General features: G+C 41.5%; 1 protein-coding gene across 1 annotated transcript in view; it reads right to left on the bottom strand.

The window, feature by feature from the left end:
• PRKAR1B (protein kinase cAMP-dependent type I regulatory subunit beta) overlaps positions 1 to 14465 on the bottom strand; it is a 93219-nt gene that overhangs the window by 34245 nt on the left and 44509 nt on the right. Inside the window, exons 5-6 of the mRNA XM_021411942.1 lie at positions 5951 to 6012; positions 5130 to 5176 (exon numbers count right to left, since the gene is read on the bottom strand). Of these exons, the coding sequence (XP_021267617.1) occupies positions 5130 to 5176; positions 5951 to 6012 (109 nt within the window). The remainder of the gene's footprint in view (positions 1 to 5129; positions 5177 to 5950; positions 6013 to 14465) is intronic.

Consider the following 14465-nt stretch of genomic DNA (forward strand, 5'->3'; position numbering starts at 1 on the left):
ATGATTCCCTTTTAAATCAGTTTAAAAGAAGATAAGAAGTAAAAAGGAAAGGAGCTCTGTTTGTAAGGTGTAGGAAGTAAAGCTATTTTGGGCTCAGAACACCTTCTGAAAGCCAATATTACATGGCAGCAGCTCAGATGATCTCCTTTATCCTAAAAAATACTGCGGTTTTGGCTCAGGCATTTTTAGGCAGTTGTGAATTCTAACCAAAGAAGCAAGTATATGAGGGAATTAGTCCTAATTGTTACTCAGCCTGCTCTGTAACAATTGGAACCTTCTTCTTTCATGCAGCCGAACAGGAATGTGTAACTGCAGATGCCCAAACATGAAGGGGAATAAAGCCACCGGGACCACCTACTTCCCACGGATCAAGAGTATTTAACATTTCTATTGTTTTCCACCATTTAGTACCAGCAGTACAATTCTTGTGGGCTGGAAAATCATGCAACTTCATTCACTTCAGGGATTTTTTAGGAGGCAAGGGGGAAAAACCGTCTGTGAGCATCAGCAGTTCTGTTCTTCATAGGCCACGATATACATATGTGCTGTGAGAGAATATGCAATGAGTCACACGATGCTCAGTGTCATCGGAATGCATCTTGGCCTCATTCGTCTTCATCTCATCTAGGGAAGCACAGTGTGGCCTTACCACTAGCAGTAACAGAGCCACGTTACTCCAAAAGCAGGAGAGGAACATGGATCTCTGAGATTCATAGGAGTGAGTTTCCTAAGCCTTCACTCGTGTAGAGCTGATTTCAAGCAAACTTTTTAGCTTTTTTTTTTTTTTTTTTACTGCCACTTTGTGATCTATGTGGACAGTCTAATTTGTTCCAGGCATTGCAACTTTCAGATCTTAAATCTCCTCCCTTGAATCTGTTTGTAATAATTTGTGCTTTGTGTCTTGTCAAGCCTTAATATTTGTTATCCAAAAATGAAGATGAGGCTTATTTCTTCTTGGAAAAATAAGCAAGCCATAGCCATGAAGGATATTTATATGTGGGTAGTTTTCCCAAATAAAGCCAGTGCTTTATTTGTACTATAAATGTGCTTTTCTTAAATATAAACATACAAACCTGGAGACTGCTTTCAGAATCCTAAAAATTCAAGGGGAAAACTCCAAACTTGAAAAAGTTCTCTTTAAAGTTTCAAAAAATATCCTTCTGAAATTAGAAAGGCATCAAACAGGAAGAACCATAAAGATGGAAGAATTCAAACAAAAAGCAGTCTATGGATTATAAAATATAACCAGTTTTAAAATCCAGCACTATTCTCACATAAACCACTGTGTAATTTTCATCTTTGTATATACAAACTAGACAATTAGAATACACAAATAAGGGTTTCAAGAAGATCTGACCTACAATAAAAAGATAATCTTGTTTTATAGCTCCAAATATAGCTTAGTACAGTAAGTAAGCTATTTAAGAAAAACACTGAAAAGTTTTCATTTTGATTTTCACCATACTGTATTTTGATGGCTGTTGTTTTACAAGAAGAAAACTTGAGAATGTCTGTAGAAAGCCGCTGTGACATTAAATAGAATGGGAAGTTGTTGGCTCCAAAAAAACAACACCTATTCTAAAAGAGCAGTCGATGGTGCTTTTTAAAGTAAAAAAAAAAAAAAAAAAAGTGAGGTTGTAAGATTAAAATAATAAACAGGAAGTCGTTTTTATATTTAGAAATATGGATTAGAGATTTCTGCAAGACACATACTTTAGCAGGTGCTTTCAAGATCTTTAATGGAAACTATAATTTAAACTCTGCCAGATTTTGGCACACGTTCACTCTGAGCAGAAACCTTCTGGTAGACAGCTGACCTCTGAGACTTCAAACCTCATGCCTTTAACTACCTGGTATAAACTGCATGCGGATGCAGCGCCAGGTCGTGACTTTATAGTTCCCCTCAACCCTGAAGGGCGAAGAAGGACGGCTGTGACCGACAGCTCGATCACGTCCTTTCACATCCTGTGCCTGCTTTGGTCCACTGCCTTTCCCATCCTGGTTTGTACACCTGCTGCATGAGGGAAGGAAAGTGGGTTCTTCCACACCTACCCCAGTACCGGTGTTCGGGGACGTACTGCAAAGCAGTAAGGTGATGGCTTGCACACCATGCAGCTGAGCAAGTACACAAGGCAGATGGCAAGCTGCTGTAAAGAAATGACCTGACAGTAACAGCCAGCAACAAGAACCTTCTTCTTTAGCTCCTATGGCTTCCACAGAGCAGCACTTTGATTTCTTTAAAGCCAGGTGAAGCTGCTACCCACACATCTGTGGATGTCTGCTTTTATTACCTGGAAAACCGCTGCTCCATAATTGCAAATTTTCCTCGCTGCCATTAGGAAGTGAGGTTCAAAAACACTTCTGTACGACAGTTTGCACTCTTCTCCCTCAGTCCACAGCTCATTGTGAGCACGGCACAGTGCCTGCCAGCTGAGGGGGACTGCATCTTACTTTGCTGTCCGCAGTAATAACAAGAAGGAAATGTACAGACACTTCATTCTATGGGCATGACAACAGGGCTGGCTTATACTCTGAAAGGCCAAGAGTTGGGGATAATGTGCTACTGTATTTAAAAATACGTTAATAAATTGTAGTTCTAATTTGACTCGGAGTATTTCTAAGCAAATATGAGAATCCTCTTACTCTTTTGGGTGCCTGTCCCCAGACTAACAGTGAATTACTTCAGAATGTTTGGGGTTTTCTCCCAGTTCAAACCACCACTCACTGCTTTTGTTATTCCGATTCTGCTGGTACTTTGTTTGGTGTTATTCACTTAGTTGACAGATTTTTAGCTTTGCCCGGACTTTCTTCCAGGAGACAGAAATTTTATGACTGTAATTGCCATTTCCTTTACATATGTCTTTGCATTGCACTCGTTGCTTATCAGTCCTAACGTACTCAGAGCACATTGTTCCTTGAATCCCCAAGTCCCATTGTACCTGCTGCTCCCGTGCAGATCATGGAAACAGTGAAAGCACAGCCCGGCCAGGGGTGAAAAGCCTCGATGCAGATGCCAGCACTGACTGAACTAGGCAGATAGTGGCTCGAGGCTTTAAGTCTCGGGGTCAATTATCTACTCTCCAAGTAGCTTTTTTTTCTTGGAGAAGGGTGGAAGCATGCCAAAAGAGTATCTGGCAAGGCTTAAATGAACTGCGGCTCGGTTGCTAGTGATCTGGATTTTCTTCGGACAAAAAGGATTTTAGCACTGCTGCCCAGAAAGTGGAAGAACTTTTTCTGGGGAGCATTACATCTACAGCGCGACAGTGCACAGCCACGGGTCTGGGATCTGCCACCTGACACAGGAGCCAGGTACTGGACATGAGCAAACCAGCAGTCTCAGGTAACATTTTCAAAAACATCTATACAGTGTAAGAGCCTACATCTACTGGCATTGCAGTGGCACTGACACCACTCAGTTACTCCAGCTGTTTTTTCAAATTTTACCCCAAACACTATCTCAGAAGCCTCAAAGGATCTTGAAATGCTCTGGAATACATAGTATTGTTCTGCCTAAGATGTTAATGAACTCCAGAAGTCATGAAAAATGATGTGGATACATGTCTCTTCTTGGGCCACTCGTGGTTAAGAGTATATATTAAAGAATTTCAACTTTATCCTCAAAAAATCAAGCAGAACCTCTGATAGAAAAGTAATAAATAATTGTGTTAGTTGCCTATCAGAGGTTCTGCTTTTTTTTTTTACCTTCAAAAAGGTGTTTCTGAATTATGTCAGGTTATACCTAGGAAGGAAACTAAAGTTTCCATCTTACCTGACAAAGAATGTAGCCCCTGGTGCTGCAAGCAAGCCCTTCTCAACATTTGCCACCTCGCAAAGGTTTTGAGATCATTTTCTGATGCCATTCATACTCCCCCAGCCCCCAGGCCAAATGCTGAAGAATCTTTTCTTAAGTGTTTTCAGTCAGGACTAATTGTTTTAAAGAGAATTAATCTGTATCATCAATATGTGCATTTGTATATGTTTGTGCATCTGATTCAAAGCCAGGAAAGTAATTAAGCTAGGTGTCGGGCCTGAAACGATAATTTTAAAAGTAAATTTTAGCACTGTTCTATAAATATTGCTCTTTTCTTTTCTGTCGCTGTGGATGTGGCAGTATTTGCTGCTGAGAGGGATGCCTGATAGGAACACTGAGTCAGACGGATTTCCTGAGCAGCAGCTTCCAGAGGCAGAGGCAGCATGTGAGGTTTCTCAATTCCCAGCCATACCAATTAGATGGTCTCCCGCCACAAACATAGTTCTGAAAAAATAACTTTCACTAAAATAACTGTATGCTCCTGCCTGGCTTTAAAACAAATCGCTTTCCTCTTTAAACCCTCCAAACAAAATTCATCTGGGCATCTGAGGAGCGCCACAGCTAATGAGCAGTCCCATCCAGCAACGCGGGTACGCAAGGTGTGTAGAGAATTCAGACAAACGAGAATCCTGCAGCAGAACTGAAAAAGGGTCAGTCTCCTACAGCACAGAAATGATAAGAAGTGAACAGATTACAGTTTGGAAGGCGGTTTCAGAAGAAAGCGTCATTTCCAAGTCTTGCTGATTAACCCACCACATATTCCTGTAAACATTTTGTGGTCTCACAGATCACTTCGCACTTAGAATAATCTTTGCTTTATTAATACGCTGTATTGTTCACGTATTTGGACCTAATTTTAAACACAAATTAAGGCTTCTAAGATGAAACTAACTGCCTGAGGCTGCATCTCAATTTGGAAGGAAAAAAAAAAACCACATCAGCTAACTGATTAAAGAAAATATTTTCCTTTTGGCTGATCTGAACCCTCGGGTGCATTCCAGCATGGTGGCCTGCTCTGCCAAAGACTGCACACCTCCAGGTGTGGTTAGGGTTCTGAAGGTAATGTCATTTGCTTGGTTTTGATACCATATTTTCCTGCTTGGAATGGACAAATAAGCTAGGATGTAATACATGCCAATTATGAAATTATGCACAAATGACTTAACAAAAGCGAAGTAATGAGACCAATCCTGTGAAATCTATTCCAAGAACAAAGGAGACAGAACCACAGAACATTGCTGGATCAAACTGTGTGCCAGAGCATAAAATTTTATTAGGTAAATTCAAAATAAGGTTCAGACTGTAAGTGTGTACTTACATCCACCTCGCCTTGGTCAATCACATAGAAGTTGTCTCCTTCATCACCTGGAAGCAAAATATAAAAGGTGACTGTTTCCTGAAGGTCTGCTAAATTATTCAATAATTTCCTGTCTCCATGTTTAATTCTGTGCATATTTGCACAGGTTTGTACAGCAGATTACTTACACGGAGATTCATTTTCTGAAAGATCCGTGCCTGTTTTCCTCCATAAATCAAAATGTCACTACCATTTCTTCCTAGTATCTTTCAGTTGCATTAATTTATCTCTTTTGCTTGATTCAACACTTCACTGAATGTAAACATGCAAGAGGCTTTATATCCTGAGGGCACTGAAGTCCTCCACAACACGCTGCAGGCATGCAGGTAAGTTGCCAAGTGTGATAACTATGATGCAGCACAATGAGGTGTTGAATATTCCCAACAACCATGAAAATATTTTCCATCTCTAATTGCTCTCAGCTAGAATGTGCCACCCTTATGCATCCTGAGCTGTGTTTTACTTATTGACTATCTGAAGTTAAGGAATGAACATCTTCATTTTAAATACTACTTATCTATGTTTAACTGCAGCACTTTGAAACCATACATACTGAGGTTTAGAGTTGGAGAGCTCTCCATATATTTCTCAAAAGATTGTGCCTACATCAGTGGATTTATCACATAGGCAAAACACTTACAAACTCCAGGAATATGGTCTTCCCATATATATCTTCCCAATAATTCTTTCCATTAAGCAAACAGGGTGAACTCTCAGATGACGAGATGTGAATTGTACAATCTTAGCAGACATGCAAGGATGAAAAAGAGGGGAAGGGTTACCTTGCTGTATGACAGTTTCTCCTGCGATGTGCGTAACAGGAAACATGGCATCAAATATGTCACTGGAAAAGGAAAGAAACGTTTGTTAATTAATCAGACTTACTTATTTCTTATCTAGTCAGTAGACCTACATTCATTATTTCATTAAGCCCTTATTAAGAGATATTGCAGAAAAAGAAAAGGAAAAATGTTAGATGTGAGTGGAAGGTGAGCCCCTGCTTGGCAAGAAATCAAAATAACTCGTTTGGCACAAGCTGTGGTTTACAACTGAGACTGTGATTCAGTGCGTGCTATTTTGAAAGAAGTCCTGAATAAAATGCACATAGGCCACTTCTTATAGCACTGCACAAACAAGCCAGCTTGAATATTTTATTGTCTAAGCAGACAGATTTCAGATTTTCAGCCGCAATCAGTATGTGTCCCAGCAGTAATTGCTAGATGCCTAAACGGGAGCTCTGCTCTTCTGAACATCTGGCCTCACACGTACAAGCAAAACCTGTTCCACAATGCAGAGTACGTTTGGAAAGGTAGATGGCTCTAAATTAATGTAGCATAACAACTGGCTAGAGATTACACTCACAGCGCAGAAGATGGGAGGCCAAACTCTGAAAATCTTAGTTATACTTTGGTGAGTTACCAGTGAGAAGGGAATCTGACCGATGCTATAGAAACACTGAAGCTACAGAAGAGCCTTGTGCTCATTAATCATTGCTGAATTACACACCTTACTGTGTTCTTTAGCATACTGTCACATATCCTTAAAAGGCCAGGCAGAGCAGAGAGGGCGAGAATGCACCCTGCACCAACACTTTGGGCAACTTGCCCGAAGCCAGTCCTTTGTTTACTGAGGGATACAGCAGGCTCCCTGGAGCCAGGGCTTCCTTTCCCCACACCGGCGTTTTGGGGAACTTATTTTCAGATGCATGAACAGTGCTGAGAAGGGTGCTCCCCGCCTCCCTTCCCCTTCCTATGCATCACCAGCAAGGGCTAAGGGAAACAGCTCCCTGACGCAAACAAAAGGCAGCCAGGCAGAACTGTGAACTGGTCTCTGCTGGTCTGGTGTGGGACCAGTCTGTCCATGGACCACCAGCGAGAGATGACACGCTTCGGACTGGAATGGAGCACATTCCTCACAAACACAAGGGAGTGCAAGCAGTGAAGAAACGTAAAATTTTCATCAAAATAGCCGCAGGATCAACAACAAACCCACGTTGCATTTCAATGCCTTATATGGGAAATGCATATTGTAAAATCCCATTATTAGCTTATTTCCTGTTCGACTGTTCCAGAATTTATTCAGGCTCAGCTCTAGGAAATGTTTCACTCCTAAGTTCAAACCGGTCATGTCTTTCCTCTTAAGCAGCCAGAATAGTTTTGCTCCCAGGGCTGAGACGGAGCACCACAGCTCTGCGTCAGCACCACCCACTGCTCCGGGTACCTGCAAAGGATGCTGAAACCTATGCCAAGACGATGTATTTTTCCTCTATTGTTTCATCAGGCCCACTCTGTGCTATTCCTACTCACATTCAGGAAATACATCCTTCACAGATAACAAGCCAGCTCAAAGGTTCTACAGACACCAACTTCTCACCCCATTTTGAGCACCGATGCAAAGACCTATACTAAACTATTCTGAAAAGTATATGGACTGTATTCTAAAATCTAAACTCATTCTTAATGAGCTTAAATGGACTCAGCATCTCTCTGGTTCAAGACTTCTCCGTTAGCAGAAAAGCACCAGTGTGCAGCAGGCAGTGGAGCTGGCTCCTGTGCCCACGCTCAGCTAAGTAGATGAGGGCCAGATATGATGGGGGAAAGCACCACGATGCTGAACTGAATCGGTCACTGGGGGACCCTGTGTCAATGAAGCAAGTCAAACTCCTTCAGTAGCTCCGGGACCTGGAAATTTGGTACCACAGAGCCTCATCTGCCCCACCATGATCCCCCCTTCCTTGTGCCTGGTCACCTCACTGAGCTTTAAGAAGAGTTCTGCAAACATTTACAGGAGGAAAAGGCACTCTGCAGGGCAGAGAATGAAGTCTTCAATGTGATGCATCCAAAAATAGACACGTCACTGTGAATATCAATAACCAAACCAAAATGTGACTGAGCAAACTTGGAAACTCTTTTTTGGAATAGAAACGCAGAGGAAGTAACTACCCACAATTTCAGCCTTTCATCTTTGCTTTAAGGCTGAATTTTATTTATAACTTAACAATCGACTGTACAAACAGTGCCCAATAAATTATGTATAGCACTGCACCCTCCTTCAAAATGTTCCACGTGTCATTTCCACAACACTTTGCATTTTTTTTTCAAAAATACTCTTTAATAATAACTCACAAACTAAACCTTTCAGTTGAAGGTGTAATGAACCCAAAGTCTGTTGGCAGCAACAGCAGTTTTACGTGAATATTATTTTGCTGCCTTCTGGCATCACTAATGCATTGTATTTCAGCAAAGAATTCATGAGATGAAGTCTTAGATTTCTGAAGAGACCTTTGAAGGACACGTCATCAAACATTAGCCTACAACACACTCAGTCGCACAAATGCACGAGTTATCCAAAGTCATGGTGATGCTGATTTATATTTCCAAAGCAAAATGAAGGGCATACCTTTGTAAAGACATACAGGGGACCAGCAATATCATGACCGTCACTGGAAACACAGTCACGTTTCTTTCTACTTGGGAACTATTGTTCTTAACTTATATGGTTAGGGCAAGATCTCTCACGGTGATTAATGAGTCGGGGTGTTTCTGCTTTCGGATGCCCAGTTTGACATTCATTAAACAGACTCAGATCTCAGATGATACGGATCAGGAGGCAGCCTCAAAGTTTCCCAACCTACCAGTCTGGCAGCCAAAAACTGGGACATTGAGAACAGCACCAAAGAAAATCAGCCTTCTGGAAATTATTGTCATCAAATGTAGCAAACACTCACGGTCCCTGCATGAAATCTGGCTTTTCATTTAATTCAAACTAAGTGTAAAATCCATTCTGAGAATTTTCTTATTGCCTTTATTCGCAGTTGCTGAAATAAACATGTCACAAGGATCAACATGCCAAAATGCTTTGAAAATTTGAAAAGTTTGTTCCTGACTCAAGCCAAAATGTGGAACTGCAGTAAGCAGACGCGTTTTCTCTCCTGTAATCAGCCTATGCTCCATATTCAGTTTCAACCATGTGTCCTGGGTCTGAACTACGTAGAGAAAACAAGTGAAGCTTTAAATACTGAAGGAGCTAAGAAGTGGCACTCACTAGAGGCATAAGTAATCTAGGCAGGGCCAAAATACGGGCGGTTGATTTTTTCCTGCATCTTGTGCCTGGTTATATTTTTAAGCCATTCAAAATCCCTCACTGACGATTACAGTTACAGAAAGGCCCTTACAAACACAGTGCTGCAGCCATCTCGCCATCGAGCAAAGATCGCAGCTACGTTCTCCTGCAGATCTGCACAAGTAGGTAGGTGCCTTTCTTGGCTGGGAAGGTATTGTTAAACAATCAAGCACAGACACACACGTTTGTTACAGTTACAGCATAAAGAGAAAGCCAGAAAATCACTAGTTAAGTTTTCACCCAATGTTGAACTACCATGATTTCATCTTCTCTGTCTGAGCTGCACCACCAAGAACACAGCAGCCTCTGTCTCCTGCCTCCACACCAGCACTAAACTGTTGACACCAACTGTGCTAGCAATGCTGTGTGCTGAACTGATGGAAAGGGTTTGATTTTTCGCCAGGGTTTTTATTATTGAGCTATAAATGAGAATTGCTCACAGGGATTTCCTTATTTTGTTCAAATGGAAATGTTATCGTTTGCCATGTTTCCAGATGACTTGTGCAGGTAATGGAAGAAGAAAACAGGGCTCCAGCTCTGGGATTTCAGCAGCTGTTTCATGAGACTGCAAATACAAGAGATGCACCAGTGCCTCCTGGGCTCAGCATCAGCATTCGTGGGGCTCTTTCTCACCCTCTCAAGAGTCAACACTTTTGATGGGCTCTGTAATTTTTTCACAGCTTCCCTACCTGCTTCCAGAGGATCTGCATCTGGTTAATTGTGGCACTTGGAGCCAACCAGAAGGTATCAAGGACAATTTCTGGCTTGGAACTGCAGTTGTAGGTGGGATTGCACATGAATATTCACATCTGGATCCAAAGGGAGACGCTAGCGTGACAGGACTGATGTATTCCAGGGAGATTTCTGCATGTTTAATTCTTTGTAACTTTTTGATAGTATCATTCAAAAAAAAATTACAAGAAAAGCATCTGAACAGCATAGAACATACAGAACAGTTAACTAGTCCAACAAAGTGAAACCAAGAAATGTGTTTAGACACGCGATCTCTATCTATGCAATCAAAAAATACCATCTGTCTTCTTAGGGAATATAAAAATGTAAAAAAACTTTTTCAGAAAGGTCAAAGATATCAAAGACTTGCAGCAAGTTCTAACATATGAAGTGTCTTCCACGAGGGTACAGGAGAACTGTAAACAACTGCGGTCAGAGCTGCAACCTTAAGGTCTGATCCTCTGCTGTCTGCCGTGGTGTGACTTCGTGACACCTGCACAGGCTGAGCCAACTCCTTCTTCATGCAGAGAAGGAAAACTCCACTTGAATCAACGAGACTGCTGCTGTTTATACCAGTAAAGAATCTATCACACTGATTGCAAAATAAATGTGATGAAACACTTTGCTGATTTAATTCAGTAGCATTTTATATACCCTGCTTGCCAAGACGTAAATGACTGTGCTAAGAGGAAGCTAGCAGAGAGGGCAGGCCCAAGAGCTTCTCTTTCTCGTGAGAAAAAGTGAATGATAAAAATAAATCATCTCATCTGCTTTTGCACCGAGGCTGCCTGGAGTCAGTGCAGAATGTGAGATAGGCAAAAAAAAAGTGCAGCGCAGGTAATAAAGTACAGGCAATGGGCAACCAAGAACAAGCTTGTTAAAACAAAGCCAGAGAACAAGGATTCCAAGCACTTTCAGAACCAGACTATGGCAATGGCCAAAATAGGGAAACTATGTAAGACAATTTATCAGTTTCACAATCAGATTTCTTTCCAGCCCTTGCTGTGCTGAATGCATTACAGGAAAGGAAAAACGGAATAGACAAAATGTATATGTGCTAGGCAAAAATGGAAAATCCTCGTTATCCTTGCAGGTTATAGTTTGTCAGAGTTCAATCAGAACAATTTCATTGCGCAGGCAAACTCAGAAAGCCTTCAGTATGTGTGCAACACGGGGTTTCTTCTTCCTTTGCTATCTCTCTAACAAAACAAAGGAAGCCCTGTCTTGCTGAGGATAGGTTTAAAAGATATGTAGCTGCTCTGGCATAATTCAACAGACACGCAACTTTTTCTTGGAGTAAGACTGCTTCAGCATGAAGACTCCAGTGTTTTAAATCTTTCCAACTTGGAAACCTCTTAAGTTTAGTAAACGTGGCTGATAATAACTCCACCTTTCATTAGCTGTAACTTGTATCTGGGCACTATTTTAAGATTTCTAAAGTTTTGGAGGTTCTCTTCTCTTGCATGTCTAGGATTTTCTTCTCTTTCATTTCCTGAAAAGATAAAAACTTTCTAGCAATTGTACTAACAACAATTGCTCCTCCTGAAAGAATGAAGAGCCCAGAATTTAAAACAGACAACTTGGTTCAATTAATATCTGCATAGTGAAGGAATAATTGCAGTACTTTACCATCGAATGAAACGGGAGGCTTCATGCTATTGTGCACATAAAGTATAAACCTTTGATCCACAGTTTGTTCCGAAAAATGCTGCATATCATTGCTGATGTACAATACTAAACTGAGAAAGAATTACTGTTATTGAATGACTACTGAGAATAAAAGCAGCACTACACACAGGTAAAAGAAAAGATTCCTTTCTAGAAGTATTTAAAATTAATGGTCCAGAGCCCACAACTGCATGGTGCCACAGACATATGGCTAAGACAAACAGTCAGTACTGAAGCGTTCATAAAAGCATTACGTAGCTACCTCCATTAACTTATTTTCCTGTTAGGAGAGCAATAAGTTAATTATAGAAATAAACAAGGCTATTAAAAATTGAGAGCACTTAATTACCTCATTATAATGACCAATATTTAATTATTACTACAATTCAGCCATACATTAATTTTACCATAATGACCATATGAGTCTTTGAAATTGGACATGAGAACACATTCTAAACGGCAGGTTAAAACAAAAGCCCATGTCTAATTCCAACACATTTATTAAGTCACAAATCCACATAACTCACAGGCCTGTGAAACAGAAAGAAATAAAACACTGTTGTCTTCTATTTCTGTGAAGAATTTCCATTTTTAATGATCTATGAAGTCCTTTTTATAGGTTCATTAATTATTACAGTGAATGACCAGAATGAAACTTTTTAAGCATAGCATCAATTTATTTTACGGACTCTCTCTATGTCTACAAGTCAGTGGTTCACACCATCTTCAACATGTTAAAAACAGCTTTCAAAGACAAAGGGCTTCTGCGGGGATCTTCATCTGGAAAGCCACCTCCTGTGGTCGATGGCACTAAGAGATAATCCCCTAAAAAGAGGCCAAGATTTGAGGCTGGAGGGTAACAAGGTGCAAGCGCACAGCCCAGCCCATGGCTCATGCCCAGGCCGCTCCTTCTGCCCACTCCTCAGAAGCATCATTTCATGGAAGCCATGCTACAAGGCTGAGGGAGACCCATGCCTTCAGCACATCCCAGTGCCAGAGGCAGCAGCCTTCCCACTAGGAGGCCCCAAGGCAAGGCACACAGGGGCACGGGGAGGTGGGAGGACATCACACCACGTGCACGTTAGGCCATGTGGGTTGCACTGGATCTAACGTCAGGCTGCCGGTCTATGGCACCCCTCCAAGCAGGCCCAGCCCAGCTCTCCGGAGTCTCTCACAGCAGACCAGTCTCCCACATTTTCATGGCTTCTAGTTTAAGAGCAACTGCAGACCGAGCTGTTTTAACAAGAGGGTACCCAGCAGGCTGAAGGAATTGATTCTGCCCCTCTGTTCAGCCCTGTAAGACAGCATAGCGTACTACGTTCAATTCTGGGTTCCCCATACAAGACACTGGCAAAGTCGAGTGAGTCCACAGTGGCCACTGAAATGCCCCAGGGCCTGAAGCACACAGATGAAGGCAGAGAGGGGCCTGGTTGGAGCAGCAGGTGGGACAGGGGACGTCTGGAAGTCTCCTCCACAGACGGGAGCCCGGGGCCTGGCAGCAAGCTTCCCTTGCTGGGAGAGGTGAGGTGGGACAGGGCCGAGCCGCAGACACAGCGGAGGCAGGGGAGCGTGAGTCAGGAGGCCAGCTGGAGGAGATCCCGAGCATAATGCACGGAAAGTATGCGCTGTGTGTACAGACGGAGGAGGATCTGCGCACTTCTGCATAAATAATTGCAACGAGACTATATCCCAACTTCACATCACTTGTAGCACCACGCAGCAACAAACTGTGTGCCTGTCAGCAGATCTTGATTACAAATTAAGTACCGACTTGTTTTCTTGCAGAAAAGAATCAGCTTGCTGAAACTGAATATTCCTGTGGAAAATGGTCGATGCCATTTCCCACTTAAAATGGTTTTTAAAGTGTTGAAACTGTCTAATGTCCTACTGTGAAAGCTTCTGAGAATCTGCTTTTCGCTGATATTCTTTAAAAATTAAGTTTCTTAGTAAAAGGTTGAAATCAAAATAAGACACTGTAAAATGATATCTCAATTGACCTTAGTCCTATCTGGTTTGTTTTCTGTATCCTCAAGATTTTTATCTTGGAACTAAGGCACAAAATGGGGGAAAGAAATGAAATGCCAAGAGAAAAACAAACAAGAAAAAAAAAAATCTGAGGAACTTGGGTCAAACACAGCTTCTACTCGGTTATGATGTACAAATATATATATACATATATAAACACACACACCGGACTGCACAGGCTTCTTTCTGTTTTATTAGGGGAAGGATAAGTGATTAGAAGCTCTTTCCTCAGCCAGCAGGTACAGGGCTCTAATATGAAGGTAGAGGCATTTATGATGTTTGTATGCTACAAGAATTCTGCATTGCCACAAGTATAATAAATTGAAGCTTTTACTTTGAGAAAGCTCCCAATACATTATGATGAGAAGTAGAGAAGGGCACTATAACAAAGTCAGAGCCGTTTTCTGCACACATTGACATTCCAGAAGTGACCTGGGGAAATGCTTATCACAAAGAAAAATCATGTACATGAGAAAAGTGGGCCAAATTCATCTCTAGTGTAATCGAAACAAGGTCGGTGCATTTGAGCTAACTGAGGATGGCTCTGTAAGTCACAGATGAGTATGCACAATTTACATGTAGCCATCATGCAATTAATTATTTGTCCCTTTCTTAAACATTCTAGAAAAGAAACAGCTCATACCACGCTGAAAAAATAAATATTTTAACTTAATTGCTTCTGGTGGGACCGAAAGACAGCACCACAAGAATAATTATCACCCCCAAAGGAAATCTGTTACCAATACGAAG

This window comes from Numida meleagris, chromosome 13 (assembly GCF_002078875.1).
Source record: "Numida meleagris isolate 19003 breed g44 Domestic line chromosome 13, NumMel1.0, whole genome shotgun sequence".
Taxonomy (NCBI): domain Eukaryota; kingdom Metazoa; phylum Chordata; class Aves; order Galliformes; family Numididae; genus Numida; species Numida meleagris.